Raw genomic sequence first — 18,688 nt, 5'->3', positions numbered from 1 at the left:
TCACTGCCATTGCCTAGCATCAAGAGAGGACCATACTGCATATTGCTAGCTTGGGGAAAGATCCAAATTCAAAATCCCAAGTATGGTTTCTACTAAATACGTATCACTTTTGCATTATCATAAAGTAAAAAAATTTTAAGCCTAACCACCCTGAGACTAACAGTACTGCAGATTGGATCACATGTATCATCTTACTCAGTACCATACTGCTCCAAGTCTGGTCTCGATGCATATCCCAGAGTGCTGAGTAAGGTAGGTTGACCAGCTCATCCAATTTGGCATGGCTGATAAATGACCAGAGTTGGCTGCTAAGGGTACTGTCAGGGAATTAGGCTGGATTTTGTTTTCTGAATGAAAGAACAGCAGAGTAGTAGATGAATTAGGCCTGGGGTAAATACACTTCACCATGGAAAAGTGTCTTTATAACGTGTAGCTCTGTATTAGGAGACCATTTCTCTGCTGGAGTGGTAAGTAGTCTACACCAATAACTTATATGATGCAGCCACTTGTTGTTAATGTGGGCATGGTGCACTCTGAGAATGAAATCGCTCATGGGTGCCCAGTTCCTTTCCATGTAGGTATCAATTTATACAAGAAAGATATTTTTATTTTGATATTTGTGTCAAAATATTAAGTGCACACCTTGTAAAATTCAAGGAGGTCATTACCTTCAGTCCCATAATGCATCATATGGAAACTTCTTTCCACTGCGGTATAGGACATCTGTAATGTGACAAGATTTGTGTTGTCACAGGAAAGGTGGAAAGTTTCATGAGTAAAAGTTTCCAAAGATATGGAAGGACAATAGCCCCAGGTAGGTAGAGAGGTGGGTAAAGCCACAGGATGAGGGATGTGGACCAAGACTTGAATGATTGTTAAGGGCAAACCAGAAATCTATGGAGAAAATTTAGCCCTAAATACTCAAGTCATGGATTTTAAAATGAAATTACATCATAATGAAATACTTAAAATGTGTTATCAATTGTTGAGTCTACTGTTCTTGCTCTGAGTTAGATATTTATGGAGATTTACTTGGTTGCAGACTACGTGTTATAGGAAACACCTTGGGACATGCCCAGACATCATGTGTTTTGACCAGAGCTAAAGAGTATTTTGGTCATCTATGAAAGGCAATGCTGTTCTTTCTTATCTTCCCAGGTGGAATATTTCAAAGATCATTATCCATTTCTACAAAGTAGCATTAACATTATATGAAAACCACAAGTAAACATTTTTTTCCCCCATTTATTTTCTTTTTCAGAGAGTGATGGTCTTCAAAATGAAGACTCTGGAGAATTTTAAGTTCTCTATAGGAATTACAAAAATTGAAGGAAAGAAAATTTTCAAAAGGAAATTGTTTTGAAAAGTATGTTTACAACTAACTGATTCTATTGACTATTTTTTTAAATAATAAAATACTTTGAGAAGATTGTATTTATGGTAAAAGGAAACTGGACTAACAATGAGGCCAAAGACTTTTCCTGCCACAACTTATTCTGGGAATAGCCGGCAGCGACTACAAGAGATCCGTGAAGGGTTAAAGCAGCCATCCAAGTCTTCGGCTCAGGGGCTGCCCGTGGGACCAAACAGTGACACTTCCCTGGATTCCAAAGTCCTGGGGAGCAAGGATGCCACCAGGCAGCAGCAGATGAGAACCACCCCGAAGTTTGGACCTTATCAGAAAGCACTCAGGGAAATCAGATATTCCCTGTTGCCTTTTGCCAACGAATCAGGCACTTCCGCGGCTGCAGAAGTAAACCGGCAAATGCTGCAGGAATTGGTGAATGCAGGATGTGACCAGGTAGGCACAGACCTCCTCTGGCTTCCCCTAGGGGTGGTTACAGTGAGGAGCCACTTGAAGGATGTTGGGGGCAACTAAAATCCTTCGGCAGCTACTCAAGGCTATGAATTGGTTACCTCTCACTGAAGTGTCTTGAGGTTAAAAATCAAGGGCTCTTTTATGTATCATTGTTCTCTATTTTGTCTCCAAAACAGTCCTTAGGTGCTTTTCTTCTCAGGCAAGATCCAGAAGTTTCTGAACTCTCCCCAAATTGTCCTGCTTGGGATTGAACACAGAGCCTAAGCATGCTAAGCATGTGCTTCACTACTGAGCTATATCTCCAGCCTAGTTCTGTTCTTAAGATGATGAGAAGGGCTTTCCTACCTCACCTTTTTTTCTGGGGTTTATTGAGGGTTATTCTGAGCTATCGTGGGGAAAGGATTAGCTTTCCTTTTTTTTTGGTTCATGTATTTTTAAACTCTGTTTAGGAGTATTGGTTAACATACATTGGCTCTTCTTTGCTCCTATTTTAAAAAACAGTTATTTACACTGTTATGGGAGATGTAAGTATATGCAAAAAATAAGAAAAATCAGAAAAGGCTTAAAAAATCATCAAAATGTGGTGACGGTATGCTTTACCTTCTCAGTTGCACCTTCATTAACGAAGATGGCATCAATTAGACATAAATACACAACTTATAATCATATTCTTATGCTTTTTTAACAGTGTACATACCTGAATAAAATACAAGTTGAGAATCAGGATAATATAAAATGAAACTAGTATCAAATCAAGTATAAATGTAATTAGTTATATTGTAACTAGCAAAACTATGATTGTATTATAAAATGACTTATGAAAGGCAGCGCTTTATAATTCATCTGTCATCTTAAAAATCACAATTTTACAAAATAGAAATAAACTCTGTAGTTATGCTGCCTTGCAAAAATTAGCTCAGAGCCAGGATGGCGTGAGCACTTTTAGTTTCCTAGAAATAACCTAATTATCTACCCCTGGCATCACAGTTGTAGGAAAATGCTAAAAGTGTCATCTTTGTTTTCAAAGACAATCTCAAACCTCTTGTGTAGAACTTAACAGAGAAAACTGATACTTCTTAGATGATGTTTGTGAAACAAATCCTGCTATTTTGTAGGGGGCTTCCCTGACACTTGGGGATATACTGGGATTAACTTGTGTCTAGCTAGCATTGTTAGGTTGAGTTGCATTTGTAAAGCACAGGATCATGAGTAATGTGGTGTGGAGTGTTTTAGCAGTGGAAGCTGACAGCAAAGGCATGACCTTGCTCATGGTAAAAGTATGAAGTTAAATATGCTGCCAAGTGTATTCCCGACAAACAAAAAGCAGTGGTTTTGAAAATAGGAAAGGAGCAGTCCTAAGGAAACATTGCAATAACATTGCAGAGGGGCTTTCAGGCCAACAGTAAAGCCTAAAATCTTCTCCTGTAAATCAATTGCAAACAAAAGAGGCAACCAGAGCCCTGGTGTTCTTTTCAGTTGTATTTCAGCAATGAGAAAAAGAAACAAGTCAAGCAAATAATCCAAAGTACAGGTGGGATCTTATTAGGGTAAAATTCATTAATGATAATTATAGTGCAAGAAATAATGAAGTAATACTGTTTTTTAATGTGGTAAAATAAAGTACAGGAGAATTAAGGATCATGATACCAATGAAGTGTTCCCATCAACATTTAATTTATGTTAATTGTTAATAGAAGGGGCTCCGTTGCCATGCTCCTGAAATTATTCAGTCAGTTCAGTGTCTAGATGCACCTCCACCCATACCTTCCAACTCAGACAAGGGTGTATTTGCTTTCAAAAATTTTTAGTAGGAATTACATTATGTGAGCCCGAATAATGTGAGGAAAAGATCAGTGGTGCCTCTGAAGCTGTGTGGATCTGTCGGATAAAGCAGATTATTAGAATTCCAGTATAATAGGTAAAGAAAATTCCTACCTTTGTACCTTTCCCCCTTTGTCTCCTATTGTATTAGATGCAGTTTTAATTCAGAGTTTTGTTCTCCTGTATTTTAAGTGCTAACTTTAAATCTCTATTCATCAGAGGGCAGTAAGCGCCTTGTTTTCCCAAGGTCTTGCAGGTGCTAGTGGTGACACCTGCTTTCACATGCAGTATCTTATTTACTTATGTGCATCTAGACATCTTTCCATTTTATGTGGACTAAGGCTTATTGAAAACATTCCCTTGACTGGTTGTGAATGAATGCTTTCCTTTTAACTTTTTATTAAAGTAAAATTTACATTTATAAAATGTATAATTTGGGCTGGGGTTGTGCCTCAGATGTAGACTGCTTGCCTAGCATGTGTGAGGCACTGTGTTCTACCCTAAGCACCACTGAATAAATAAATAAATAAATAAATAAATAAATGTATAAAATGTATAATTTGTAAGCTTACAGCTAGGTGAATTTTCACATTAAGCATATCCATGTAACTAGCATGTATGGGTTTATTTTAAATGAAAATGTCTAAAAGTGAAAATTTCTGGAAAACGCAAAAGACTTAATTTTCTATGTGATGATATAATATATATGTCAAATAATATGATATTCATAATCTTTTGCACATAAATTACTAAAGACTTGTAGAAATTCCTATAGGTAAAAGGAAACTAGGCTAGTAGGTTAATGTTCCTTAAGGGAAGGAGCTGCTCTTTAAATATAGCTTTGAGGAATTGGAATGCTAAGTTTTTGATTACAAATTTCATATTTTGTATCATTGAATACTTGCTATTGGCATAAGTAATCACTTAAATTTAGCTTTTACTTTACTGCCTTATAACATTCAGTTCTCTTTCTTCTTTTAATCTTCATGGTTTCAAATAATCATTTCCAGGTTTTCCTCTTCAGGGTTTTTTAAAAGCACTGAATTGATTTGCAGTGATGTTAATGTAATGTTCCTCTGTCCCACAGAAGCAGTGCCACGCTGCAGAGGTGTTGCTGAGCTTACTGTACTTAGGAGTATAGGAGTGTAGGTCTTGGGAGAATGAGGACCCAAAGCAAGAGCTTCCAGGTCAGGCCCATGGCTCTGGAATCCCTTAGAATAGCAATGCAGTTTGTCAGGTTGTGTCCCCTAAAGGAGGACTTGGGTGAGAAATCTCTTCCAGATGTAAATACTTCCCACATGCTTTGGCTTCCCTTGAGAAATCAGCATGCTTTTTCTTCTCTTGACAACCTGCTTTGGACCTTAGTGGAGTCCCCCTCTTGTCTGCTGAGAGGTGCCCAATTTGTGGCTCAGCATCCATATATTCCTGAATTTCTGTGTCAGCTGTGATTTTCCTAATCCTGATTTAGTCCACTTCTCCTCCACTTTATTGTATGTGTTTAAATTAAATCTTTAATGGAATGAGGATAGGGAGAATATAAACAAAGTGTTTTTTTTTTTTTTTTTTTTTTTTTTTTTTTTAAGAGAGAGAGAGAGAGAGAGAGAGATTTTTTAACACTTATTTTTTAGTTTTCGGCGGACACAACATCTTTGTTTGTATGTGGTGCTGAGGATTGAACCCGGGCCGCACGCACGCCAGGCGAGCGCTACCGCTTGAGCCACATCCCCAGCCCCACAAAGTGTTTTTTTTAAAACCAAATTTGGCAGAAGGAAAATAGCCAGTAATTGAGATGTACATTCAGAGGCAGCCTTCCTGAAAACAATGACCACTGCACCCAGGGAATCTGGGATGGATCTGGTTAATAAGCAAAGGCCGTCAAATGCATTTTTAAGCCAAAAGAGCAGAGGAAAAAAAAAAAAAAAAAAAAAAACAAGTTTCTCCACACACCATACAAGTTCTCCTTCTGATAGCACTGCAAGGGGGTATGGCCTGAGCTTCGGTGGGCAGGAGGGTCTCACATGTTAACAGCCCTGGGGTTTGCAGGTGCCTGTGTGCCAGGCACCATCCTAAGCACTTGCCAGATATTATTTCTTCAGAACTGCACAGCAGTCATTTGAGATGGTGCAGCATCCTGTCCCACCTGAGTGCTTGTGAACTGACCTGTGTGCAGAGTGCTTGTCACACTTGCTTGTTACTCATACAAAACAGGTGACAGTGTCACTGAGAGGAAGGAGTCAGTGCACTAGTCTCTGAGGGTGGTCTTTTAGAGATCTGGCAGTGGTGTATCCTGTGTTCACCACTGCCCTTGTTGCTGGATGGCTGCTGCTTTTTCAGGTTCCGTGTTTCCATTTGCTATGACTTCTCCCCCTTTCACTCGTGTTCATTGGGGCATCCTGTTGTCATTTATCTCCTCTCTCATTTCGCTGGACCCTTGCACAGAACTTGCTGGCTCTCGATGCCCCGTCTTGCTCCAGCTGCAGATTCTAGTCCACAGCACATGCTCCCTAATTTCCCAATACCAATGAGCTCTCCCTGATAAGGATGTGCAGGGGGCCTTCTCCCAGCTACCCCTTTCTATTTATTGATTCCCAAATGACTGTTTTAGTCAGCTTTTTCGCTGCTGTGACTGAAGGATGTAACCAGAACAATCTTAGAGGAAGAAAAGTTTATTTGGAGGCTCACAGTTTCAGAGGTCTCAATCCATATACCACAGGCTTCATTCCTCGGGACTCATGTTCAGCACACGCCACTTGCCAGATACCATATACCCCAAAGCCATGCCCCTGATGCCACTTCCAGCCACATCCCACCTGCCTTGAGTCACCAATTAATCCCATCAGGTGATTAATTCACTGATTTGGTTAAGGCTCTTGAAACCCAATCATTTCTCCTTTGAACAGTCCTGCATTATCTCACACGTGAGGTTTTGGGGGACACCTCATATTGGTACTGCCCGTTGTAGGTGACGAGTTCTGCTTCCTCACATGTTGAAGTTTGAACATTAGAGAAGCACACTGAGGCAAGCTTATAAAGCAGGGTTTATTCTCCTAGAAGGGAGAAGAGGGCCACAGCTGGTATCCTGGTATCCCCAGAAGCAAGGTGTTCTGCCCTTTTTATATGTCCTAGGCTTCCTTTGTTCTCTTGCCCTCTTCCCTTGTCTTTCTCCCTCCTAGGCCCAGGATTGCTCAGTGGGATGGCCAAAAGGGTGGGAAACAGGTGGGCTGAAGGGGGAAGGGCAGGATGGAGCAGCCCAGGCACATTAATTAACTTTATAGCTCCCTGTAGGGAGGGGCAATTCTTGGGACAGGTTACCTTAGCGATAGGTTGGAGCAGGGGTAGGTTCTTGATAAGGGTAGAGGAAGGCTCTGAAGGAATTAACTTTTCAATCCCTCAGGGGACAGTCTTCCAACTTGCAGGACTCACTCAAAACTAGCCTCCTTGATCCGACCTGACTCAATGTACCTATCTATACTGACTGCCTGTCTAATTCTGGCTTCAATATTCAAACCATAACTGGGATTTTTTTTCTACATATCAGTTTTGTTGGCTAGTAAGGTCCCCTCCCATCTTCCTCCTATTTGGGTTCTAGTATCTTAAGACTCAGTTTTTTTTTTAACCACTGGATCTTCCTTATGCTTCACTGGGAGATAAGCTGTTCCTATTTAGACTTCATAGCAACCTCACTCATAGGCAGTGGATGCACAGGCCTTGTGTTGGCAAGTTGTTGTGCTCTTTCTTGTCTCACTTTCCCTCTGCTTGAGGACTGGATCCTGGAGGTTTATTCCTGTGTATCCTGAAGGCCTTCCAGCTGCTTCTCCAGGGCATGTGTTCAGTTAATATTTACTGAAGCAGGGCTGGGAATGTGACTCCGTGGTAGAGTGCTTGCCTAGCGTACACAAAGCCCTGGATTGAATCCCAGCAGAAAAATAAATTACTGAAGCAGAGATGATCCGTAACTAATCCAGGTGAAAGCCCTCCCCTCTAGTGTCAGACTTGGAATAGATGTTTTAGTGAAAGGCAATTCTTATATTTATTCTGTTTAGTTCTAACAATATGCATTATTGAGGGCTGGGGTTTTGACTCAGTGGTAGAGTGTTTGCCTAGTATGTGTGAGGCACTGGGTTCAAGCCTCAGCACCACATAATTGTGTCCATCTACATCTAAAAATTAAAAAACAATATGCTTTATTGAGGAAGACCTAGAGAGACATTAGCACTAAACTGTTGTTTTCTTTGTCTTGGCGACAGGCAGAATCCCACCCCAGGATTGTTTCACTGAAATAAAGGTCTTTGCTAATGAAAAAAAGGAATTTAGATAACATATACATTTCCTCTTCCTCCTTCCTCTGGAAAGGGAACCACTTTTTTGGTGTGAATAATCACACTGCCCTGAAATACTAGTAGAAGGAAGAAAGAAACACTTTGGTTTAGGAATGTCAGTAATTTAACAGGAAGTCATATCACAATGGCTTTTGGGTGTAGCAGTTCCTTGCCTTTTCCCTACTCTTTTTTTTTTTTTTTTTTAAATGCCTTTCAAATCAAATTTGACCCTGACAAAAGGTAAACTGTATCTTTTAAAGTAGGATTTAAAATTACCTTAGGGCTGGGGGTACAGCTCTGTGGTGCAGTGCTTGTCTAGCCTGTCTAAGGCCCCTGGGTTCCATCCCTAGCACTGCAAAAAAAAAAAAAAAAAATGTAAATAAATACATACTTATTAAAAAAAATTAAATTACTTTGACAATATGCAAGCAGATTATACCTTTCTGTGTCCTACTCCCACTGTACAGTCTTTACTAGCTACTAAAATGTGTTCCTCGTGTAGGTTTGGAAAATATGGAACAGGATAAGAAGAAAAGACTGCCTGCCTGTGATTCTTCACCCCAGATATGATCACTCTTAACGTTTTGGGTATAAAAGTGGCCACCTTTTTTCTAATAAAAACGTGTACAATGTTATATATTATAAAACAAGGTCTATATGTAGCGTACACATTTATTTTTCGTAACAGAATGTGGTTACATTGCGCATGTTGTTTGTGACCTGCTTTCTCCCCTGTCACCCTTGAGCACTCTTCTCTGTCAGTTCCCTCCCAAAGCCCCTCTGCAGCTGTCCTCTGCTCTTTGGGGCCCAGGTCTCTGCCTTCACAGTGTCTTCTGCCATCTCTCCTGCCCTTCAATCAGGCCTTTCCTGCTCAGCACCCTCCTCCAAGGAGAGTGCATTCTGGAAAGGGAAGATTCTGTCACTTCCCTTTTGGAAACTTCTCACTGCCCTTGGGATGGTGCTCTGGAGCCTGTGGCCTCAAGCCACACCCATCCCTGCCGTCCTGCCCTGTGACTTTGTCTGGTTCCCAGCACTGCCCACCCCCACCCCAATGCCCATTTCCTCTTGATGGCTGTCTTCATGTCAGTGATTCAGAAAAGCCTTTTGATCTCCCAGTATAAATTAGACCCCTGCGCTCTCTCATTATAGCTTAATTTCCCCATAATACTTTTTATCAGAACTTGTTACTAAGTAATGGTGCATTTGTTGAATATCCACCTCCCTATAGTCTTTAAGCCTATGTGATGGCAGCTTTGTTCTGGTCAGTATGCTCTAGGACCCAGAATCTCAAGCTCTCAAAAACATATGATAGCCGGGTGTAGTGGTGCATACCTGTAATCCTCATCAATTTGCCTATAATCCCAGGGTTTAGGAGGCTGAGATTGGAGGATTACAAGTTCAAAGCCAGCCTCAGCAATTTAGCGAGACCCTAAGCAATTTAGCATGAGCCTGTCTCACAATAAAAAAGAAAAAGAGCTGGGGATGGCTCAGTAGTTAAGTGCCTCCTGTACAAAAAAAAAAAAAAGCGGAAATGATTCTGCGATTTTGTGTGGTAGGCAAATGGTATATTATGAGAGGTGTTCTTACTAAGTGTCGGAGGCTAGACCCACTTTCTTTGTTATAATGGACTTTTGAGGATTGTGTCTTTTCTCTCCTCCCTGAGTTATTAACATTTGTAAGTGGTGCAAGTCCTAGGTTAACAATGGAATCTGCAGTTTTGGTGGATTTGCAAGAAAGAGGCGGGCATTTAGGCAAATGGACAAAACCTACTCCCTGGGGAGATGGCGCCCCCAGCTCAATTTGCTGCAGTTTCTTGGCTGGTTTGGGAACAAGTGGCTACCAGTCTTCTGAGGTGTTGTTTTCTGCTGCCCTTAGAGAGATGAATTCCTGGACTCTACAAGCTTCTCCCATTATCCATGCATGCAGTATAGGTATTAGCGTTCTCTGTGTGTGCCATTATGTGAAAAATGTTGAAAATCACAGATATGGTTTGTTTAACACCTGTTAGGTCACGCCCAACAGTTTCCTGTTAAGAATATTATTTGCTGTCATGTGGTTGTAAGGTCCAAGTTGTACAGACAAGGTTAAAAATCACCATGGCCTGGAACCTCAGCTTGATGCAAGGGGTAGGGTGTTAGATGAGGGGTTCTGGGTTTTAAGTCTCGGGTTTGCATGCAGGCTATTTGGGGACTTCTTTTTAAATTGTTTCTTTCAGAGCCAAACCATTTGTGGATTTACAGAGCAGAGGAAGAAACTAACAAGGAAGGCTAGGATTGTGGTTCAGTGGTAGAGCACTTGCCTAGCATGTGAGGCACCGGGTTCGATTCTCACACCACATATAAATAAGTGAATAAAAAGGTCTATCAACAATTTCAATAAATAAATAAATAATCAAAAAAAGAAACCAACAAGGAAATTGAATTTTTAAATGTTGTCTAACAGTAATCTCTTTTAGAACAATTTTAAAAGAGTCATTATGAGTTTCAGACTTAAAAAAAAGCCACATCAGTTAATCACAGTCACTAGCCAGCTTCTCTTTATATGGATATTAAAATCAAATGACTGGAAGCATAATGCATCCACTATGAAATTTTCATATATTAGGTTTTACCAATCTTTGATTCCTTTATTTTGTTAGTGGCATATTTGGAAGAGAGGGTTTTTCTTTTAATAATTATATTTTTCTAATCTTAAATTCTCTATAATTGACTTATTTTATTAGTGGAATAATTTGAATTTTGATGTGTTCTTGATGTCTTACTCTAGTGTGGGAAGTGATGGGAAATTTCTCTTCCCACTTTACCATTGCCCTGTCCTTCAGGCTACCACAGCTTTTAAAATCTGGCCCTGTATGAGCAGTGGGTAATCTGGCCCTGGAACTCAGTGGTGCTCCAGGTGTTAGAGGCAGGCTGACCCTATGTTGAAATCCTGACTGAACTTGCTTGCCATGTCTGTCTGTCTGTCTGTCTGTCCTCTCTCTCTCTTTTTTTTTTTTTTTTTTTTTTTTTTTGGTGGTACTCGGGATTGAACCCAGGGCCTTGTGCATACTAGGAAATCCCTCTACCAGTTGAGCTATATCCCCAGCCCCAGCTTGCCATGTCTCTTGAGAACTGAACTGAGCTGCCAACAGGCATACTACCCAGAGGTAAAACAGGGAGGATAGCTGGAGGTGAGCAGGCAGGTGGCTTCCGTGTTCATGTGCACCAGGTGGCATCTCTTCAGTCAGCATTCCAGGCAAGAGGCAGGGGAAGGGCAGCAAACCACCACTGGAGCCCTGGCTTTTTGTCAGGGAGCTTCTGCCACACCTAACTGGCCAGGATCTGGGAGTCTAAAACAACCTTGTAAATGGATACTTTGATCGGGCACATGGCCACTCGTAACAAAACTGGGTAAGGAAGAAGAAAGGGAAGATGGCTCTTGTTAGAAACCATGGTAGAACTGTGTGTCCTCAACCATGTGGCACCAGGGCAAATGTCTTTCTTTCTGATTCTTGAGATTATTGGGGTAATAATTATTCCTGCCTCATGAGTTGCCCTGCAAACCCGAAAGAATATTTCTATGGTGGCTTATGTAGATAGTCGGTACACAGAGATGGAGCCAAACCCCAGCCCTGTGTTATCAGTGAAGTAGTCTAAGAGCTGGGTTTGGGGCACTATGGCCTATTTTAATAAATAATAAGATTATTGTTCTCTTACCAGCCTCGAAGCTACTGGCTCCCTTTCCTACAGAAGTCACATGAAGAAAATATGCTTAAATTCGGGGAATGTGTGTGTCCTGGTGGCTTTGATATGTATTTGGGGTTATGACATTAGAAGAATTATTAATCATGTGATAGAAATAAAGGTTGTTTTGTACAGAAGTAAATGATTAACAGTGAGAAATTTCCCTAGCCAACAAGTAAACAGTCAATGTAAACCTGAAGCAACTTCATTTGATTTATAAAAGCTTTTATTCGGTGAGAGAGCCATAGTAAAACTGGTGGCCTTGGCATTTAGGAGGCCCAAGAATGTGGCTGAGCAGAGTGGGACAAATTGGACTCTGTGCCAGCTGTCAGCCTCAGAGTCAATTAGAGGAGACCTTAGGGACACTGCATGCAGCTCTGTCACCTTTCCTTTCTGTCTCCGTGCCAAATGGCTTCATTGAACTCAACTGTTTTGGTGTGTCCGTTTTTTTTTTTTCAGGTGTTTTATTCTAGAAATGTTTGAGCAAGAGGCCTCACCTTGTATCCTGGAATCTTTCTGGGATTGCTTCCAATCTGACATATTTGCATCTCTACCTGTTTGAGATCTCTACTAGGGGCAGCAGATAGCTGACCCTCTTCTTTCAGAAGTTCCTTGGTAGTTTCATAATTCTTTCTAGACAGGAAGATGGGCCTTCTCTCTCTGTCTCTGTCTGGGCTTCTCTCTCACCCCACCTCTTGCTCTCTTCCTCACCCTTTCTCTGGCACAAGAAGTTCCTAACAGAGAGGCTGAGGCCTTTATCTTGGACTTGCCTTTGGTTCCAGTCTTCACTTCAGACATTATATTGATGATACTTTCCCTAATACCTACTGTTTTTTTCCAGATGATTTTCAAATCTGTCTTCTTGCTGCAAGAACCCTTCTCTATGCCTGGATTCTTCTAAATAGTCCACAACCCAGTAATTCTTCAATAACCTTTTACCAAATGCAGCTATCAACCACTCCTTGGTAACCACCACACTCTTCCTTATGTGAACTGATCTCTACTTAGTAATCAGACTTCATTATTTCTCTTGTTACTGGTCCAGACCTCCTGCTTCATTTGGGTCTGCCTTTTACACACCAACTGCCACCAAGCTGTGTGACTTTCTCCTGCATTGTCTTTATTCATGCTGTCATCCCACATGAGCGTACCACCCCCCACCCCCCCAGCCAGCCATAGCTCCCCCTCCCATGAAGTCCTGCTTCCACCATCCTCTCCAGCCATTCAGTCCAGGTCAGGCTGAGGTCTCACTTTTCCGAATTTCTGTTTGTGTCTGTACCATTCTGGAAATCCTGGTGTGTCTTCATGGGATCTTAGAGATTTACTACTCCAACCCAGTCTTTCCACTGTTAAAAAGATAATGTGGTCAGAATTACTGCAAAGCAAATGAGCATCTGAGTTTCAGCTAGAAGCTTCCTGGTTGCATCCACAGGACTTGAAAGAGAGAGTTCTCCTGATATATTAAAATATGATATTCTCATGGGGCTGGGGTTGTGGCTCCATGGTAGCACGCTTGCCTAGCATGCCTGAAGCACTGGGTTTGATTCTCAGCACCACATACAAATAAATAAAATAAAAGCCCATCAACAACTAAAAACTATTTAAAAAAAAATGTGACATTCTCACATAGGAAATTTTATCCATTAATCCATTGCCCAGAAGGCAGTTACTGTTATTTAGTTATGTACATACTTCTCTTTTGGGTTTGGTTAGTTTTTTGTTCTGGAGAATTTTAGAAAGTAAAACAGCATAGTGAAATGCCATGCATCACCTTACTTTAAACAGTTATCAGTACACTTTCTTCTTTCTTCTGTCTGTCGGATGTTGTTGTTGGTGGTGGTCTAAGGATTGAACTTAGGGTGTGTAACCACTCAGCCATATCTTCAGTCTTTTTATTTTTTTTATTTTGAGACAGGGTCTCACTAAATTGCAGAGGTTGTCCTCAAACTTGCTATCCTTCTGTCTCAGCCTCCCAAGTTGCTGGGATTACAGGCATGTGATCAACTCAGTGAGACCCTGTCTCCAAATAAAAGGCAAAGACTACCAAAACTGACACAAAAAGAAATAGAAAAGCCAAATAGCTTAATTTCTATTAAATGAAATTCAAGAAACATAAATTATGTCATTTGCAGGAAAATAGGTGGAACTTGAGACCATTAGGTTAAGCAAAATAAGCCAAGTTCAGAAGGTCAAGTAAGGGTCCTATGTTTTCTCTCATTTGTGAAAGTTAGAGCCGGAAAAGGAATAGAAGAGGGCAGGGTGGCTCTCATGAAAATTAAAAGGGAGCTCTATAGAGGAAAGGGACAAAGGGAGGGGAGGAGGGCAAGGAGGTGGAGGAGTGTTAGGGAGTGATATGGCAAAATTATGTTGTTACATTATGTGCATATACAAATATGTAACAACAAATTTCATCATTATGTACAACTATAATGCACCAATAAAACAAGACAAAAAACTAGTAAGTATGCTTAGCTACATAATTCTGTAAGACTTCAAAGCAACCGGTGTCCTGTACTTCATACTCACATCCAAAGCACAAAATAAATTCTATTTTAAACACACACACACACACACACACACACACACACTAAATTAAATTCATGATTCAAGTCCTCCTACAAAGAAAACTATGGACTCACATGACTTCACTGGTGAATTCTATCAAACAATTAAGGAAGAAATCATAGTAATCCTAGCTAGACTCTCAGAAAATTAAAAAAAAGGAATAGTTCCCAACTAATTTTATGAGATCAGTATTCTTCTTTTTTTTTTTAAGAGAGAGAGAGAGAGAATTTTTTAATATTTATTTTTTACTTTTCGGCAGACACAACATCTTTATTTTTTTATTTGTATGTGGTGCTGAGGATTGAACCCAGTGCCACGCGCGCGCATGTCAGGCAAGCGCGCTACCACTTGAGCCACATCCCCAGCCCAGTATTATTCTGATAACAAGACTTGACAAAAGACACTAAGAAAAACTACAGGCCAATGTTCCCGTTATCTAATATAAATGCAAATATTCTTGCCAAAATATTGCCAATGACATTTAGTAAAAAGATAATTTGTCCAGACCAAGTAAGATATTACAAACATACATGTTTAGTTTAACATTAGAGAATCAGTGTGATCTACCAGATCAACAAAATAAAAAGTAAAACTATTTTATCATCTCAATGGATAAAGGGTAGACATTTCAAAAAAATCTCTAACAGCCATTTGTAACAAAAAAAAAAAAAAAGGGAAAAGAAATCACCAAACTGGAATAAAAGGAAACTTTCTGAATTTGCTAAAGGGCCTCTATGTACAGTAACATCAACATTTAACGTAAACAATAACAACTGCCTTGCCTCTAAATATGGCATGTATGTCCATTTTCATTTTTTTTTTTTCCCTTGGTTTTGAGGATTGAACTCAGGGGCACTTGACCACTGAGCCACATCCCTAGCCCTATTTTGCATTTTATTTAGACAGGGTCTCACTGAGTTGCTCAGCACCTTGCTTTTAATGAAACTTGCTTTGAACTTTTGGTCCTCCTGCCTCAGCCTCCCAAGCCACTGGGATTACAGGCATGCACCACCACACCTGGCTCCAATTTCTACTGAAGGTCCTAGCTAATGTGATAACCAGAGAGAAAATAAAAGTATACAGATTGGGGAAAAAATTGTCTTTATTTGCATTGGACATGACCCCTTTTATAGAAAATTCTAATGAATCTGTAACAAAGTTTTACCAGAATTAATAATGTCCTATAATAATTTAGCAAAGACACAGGATGTAATGTCAGAATACAAAAACAAACAAACAAACAAAAAATCAACTTTTTTCCTGCATGCTAACAATGAACACTTGGAAATTGAAATTTTAAATGTGATTTCATTTACAGTAGCATTCAGTAGTACAAAATACTTAAGGATTGGGACTGGGGATGTAGCTTAGTAGTAGAGCACCTTGCTTGGCATGCATGAGGCCCTGGGTTTCATCCTCAGCACTACAAAAAAGTTAAAAAAAAAAAAAAAAGTAAAAACTAAAGAACAACTTGGTAAACTTAACAAAATATGTGTACTTAAAACTAAAAAACATTGTTGAGCAAATTAAAGACCTAATCCAAACATAATGATGCCTGCCTGTAATCCCAGCAACTTGGAAGGTTGAGGCAGGAGGATGGCAAGTTTGAGGCCAGCCTGAACAACTTAGCAAGACCCTGTCTCAAAGTAAAAGGCAGGCCAGGGATGTAGATCAGTGGTTTACTGCCCCCGAGTTCAGTCCCCAGTACTGCAAAAATTAAATACACAAGTAAATAAATAAATAAAATGTAAACAAATGGGGAGATATACCATGTTCATGGATCAGAAGACTCAGTATTTTTATGTAGCATTGCAAAGAACCTAGAATATAAAAGTTGCCTAACCTCAAGACTTACACTAGTCAGACAGGTTTGAACTAGAGTTTAGTGGAGAAGATTAAAGTTTCAGTAGTCAAGATAGCATGGGATTGGCAGAAGCAGAAGACATAGAGATCAATGGAATAGAATCCAGAAATAGGCATATGTCTACTATTTTAATTGATTTTCAACAAACCAAGAAATTTGAATAAGGAAAAAAGGGATTTTTATTTTGTTTTATTTTTTGCTTTTTCAATAAATGATGCTGAGGCAATTGGATATCCTAATGAATAAAAATTAACTACTCTTACATCATTTACAAGATTTAAGTCAAAATGGATAATAGCCTTAAGTGTAAAATGTGTAACTATAAAACTTTCAGGAAAAAAGTGTAAGAAAAAAATCTTTCCAATGCTGAGAAAGGCAAAGTTTTTCTTTAAACCTTTTTTTGTGGGTATGTATGTGGTGCTGGGGATTGAACCCAGGGCCTCGTGCATTGGAGGCAAACACTCTTCCAACTGAGCTATATCCCCAGCCCTCTTATAACTTTTAAAATTGAACTAGATTTTTTCCAAAGTTAAAAATCATTGCTCTTTAAAAGACATCATTAAGACAAAAAGTCAGTCTATAGAGTGAGAAAAATATTTCCAACACAGTAGATTTGCATCTGGAATATACAAAAAGCTTCTTACAATTCAATAGTAAAAAGACAAAACCTTTAAAAATGGGCAAAAGATTTGAGCACACACTTCAGAAAGGAACATATAGGAATGGCCAGTAAGCACATGAAATGATAATCAACATCAGTTTTCATCAGGGAAAATATAAATTAAGACTACAATGAAACTCCACTCCATACTCATTACAAAGGCTAAAATTTGAAAATCTGATAATACCAAGTGTTGATGAGCATGTGCAGTGACTGGAATTTCATTACAACTCAAGTTAAACATATAACTGCCATATGTCTCAGTCATTCTTCTCCCCAGGTATTTATCCAAAAGAAATGTAAATGTATATAAAAAGACTTGTGCATAAACGTTAAATTGTAAATGTTTATCAATAGTTGAATGGATAAATAAATTGTGTTACATCTATACAATGAAATTCTATCTACCAAACTATGGTACTACTTACACACACATAACAGCATGTATGGATTTCAAAATCATGCTGCATGAAAATGCTAAACACATCTGAGTGCATACAGTAAGGTTTCATTTATATAATGCTTTAGAAATTGTAAGTTAACTCATAGTGACTGAGAGTGGATCATTGATTGCATAGGGAGGGGGTATCCAATTGTAATGGATACAGATAGTTTATTTCTATCTCCCACTTACTATACACTAAAGAAGGGGTGGGGCATCAAGTGAAAGTTCCAGAGACTAGTATTGATCTCATGGGTAATCCTTTTTATGGCTAGTACTTTCAAAGTGGTTTAAGAAGGACTGTGCCAATTCTTGGGCAAGGGGAGTAAGGTGGAGAGTCTCTTCAAAAACATGGGGCAAAATCACAGTCAAAAACAAGCTATACTCTAAAAACCCTTGTGACTGGAACCCCTATTTCAGTCCAATTCATACAGCAGAGGCTGATAAATAAACCAGTCCAGACCTACAGGGCTGCTTGGCCAACAGTAGCTTGTCTGCACAGCTCTGCCTCCCCCTAGCCTGGACCATTAAATGAAGGGTTGCAGTAATAATCTCACTTTTTCCTCTGTGCTGATTGTGAGAGACCCCACCCTCTGTATGAGCTGACCCATAGATTCATCACCATTCTAGATGATATGAACACTCTTAACTAATTGTGTCTTGTTAAAGTCAAGACCTGAGTCTATCTGGGTTAATAATTTTGAGTCCAGACCTAATGAAATCAAGTCAGAGTTTCATGATATTCTACCTCATGTATCGTGAATAAGATGAACACCGAAATAATCCTACATGGAAGAAGACACCAAAAGGCAGAATTATTGAATAAGCTCATTCTATGAAACTTTATGCATTTCTTTTAAGACATCCTCTTCGGGTGTCTTCCTGCAGATGGCCCCTTCCCCATGCCTGACCCCTAGAAACTCCTCTCCAATGACCATAAAAATACCTCATCCACAAGATATTTTACAATACATTTAACTCATTGAGAATAATAAATAGTAGGTTAGACACAAAGGAATATTGATTATAGTTAATAATTATTAAATAAAAAGCAGGGAATCAAAAAACAGTACAATAAATTAGAGGGAGCCTTGTCTCCTGGATTCTGTGTCAGTGTGGAGGACTCTTGGACCTGGCTGAGCTTTAGGCCTATGCTGCTGGGACAGCCCTAAGCCACATGTGGCTGTGGAGCTGTCACTTCTCCTTATTGAGATACGCAGTGAGGATGTGGTAAGCACCCAGTTTGGAAGATGAAATGCTTAAAAGTGAATGTAAAATATCTCTGGCTAGGGAGCAAATCAGTGGTGTAGCACTGGCCTAATATGTGTGAGGCCATTTCAGCTGGACTGAACCACACTAGTTGTAGATGATGGTCTAGGTAAACTCCCAGCAGGTTGTCCTAATAAGCCTTTAGATATGCCCTGCCCAGAACCTCCCTCACTAAAGGTTCAGTCAACTTAAGGGTAACTTTTATC

The 18,688-nt window shown here is 39.7% G+C and overlaps 1 protein-coding gene across 5 annotated transcripts in view; it reads left to right on the top strand.

Moving 5' to 3' along the window:
* Lats2 (large tumor suppressor kinase 2) overlaps nucleotides 1-18,688 on the top strand; it is a 72,695-nt gene that overhangs the window by 11,607 nt on the left and 42,400 nt on the right. For all 5 annotated transcript variants that reach the window (XM_076871903.1, XM_076871904.1, XM_076871905.1 and 2 more), the window contains exon 2: nucleotides 1,262-1,801. In XM_076871903.1, the coding sequence (XP_076728018.1) occupies nucleotides 1,463-1,801 (339 nt within the window). In that variant the 5' untranslated portion in view covers nucleotides 1,262-1,462. The remainder of the gene's footprint in view (nucleotides 1-1,261; nucleotides 1,802-18,688) is intronic.

This window comes from Callospermophilus lateralis, chromosome 12 (assembly GCF_048772815.1).
Source record: "Callospermophilus lateralis isolate mCalLat2 chromosome 12, mCalLat2.hap1, whole genome shotgun sequence".
Classification (NCBI taxonomy): Eukaryota; Metazoa; Chordata; class Mammalia; order Rodentia; family Sciuridae; genus Callospermophilus; species Callospermophilus lateralis.
This window is presented reverse-complemented; position numbering and strand designations above follow the sequence as displayed.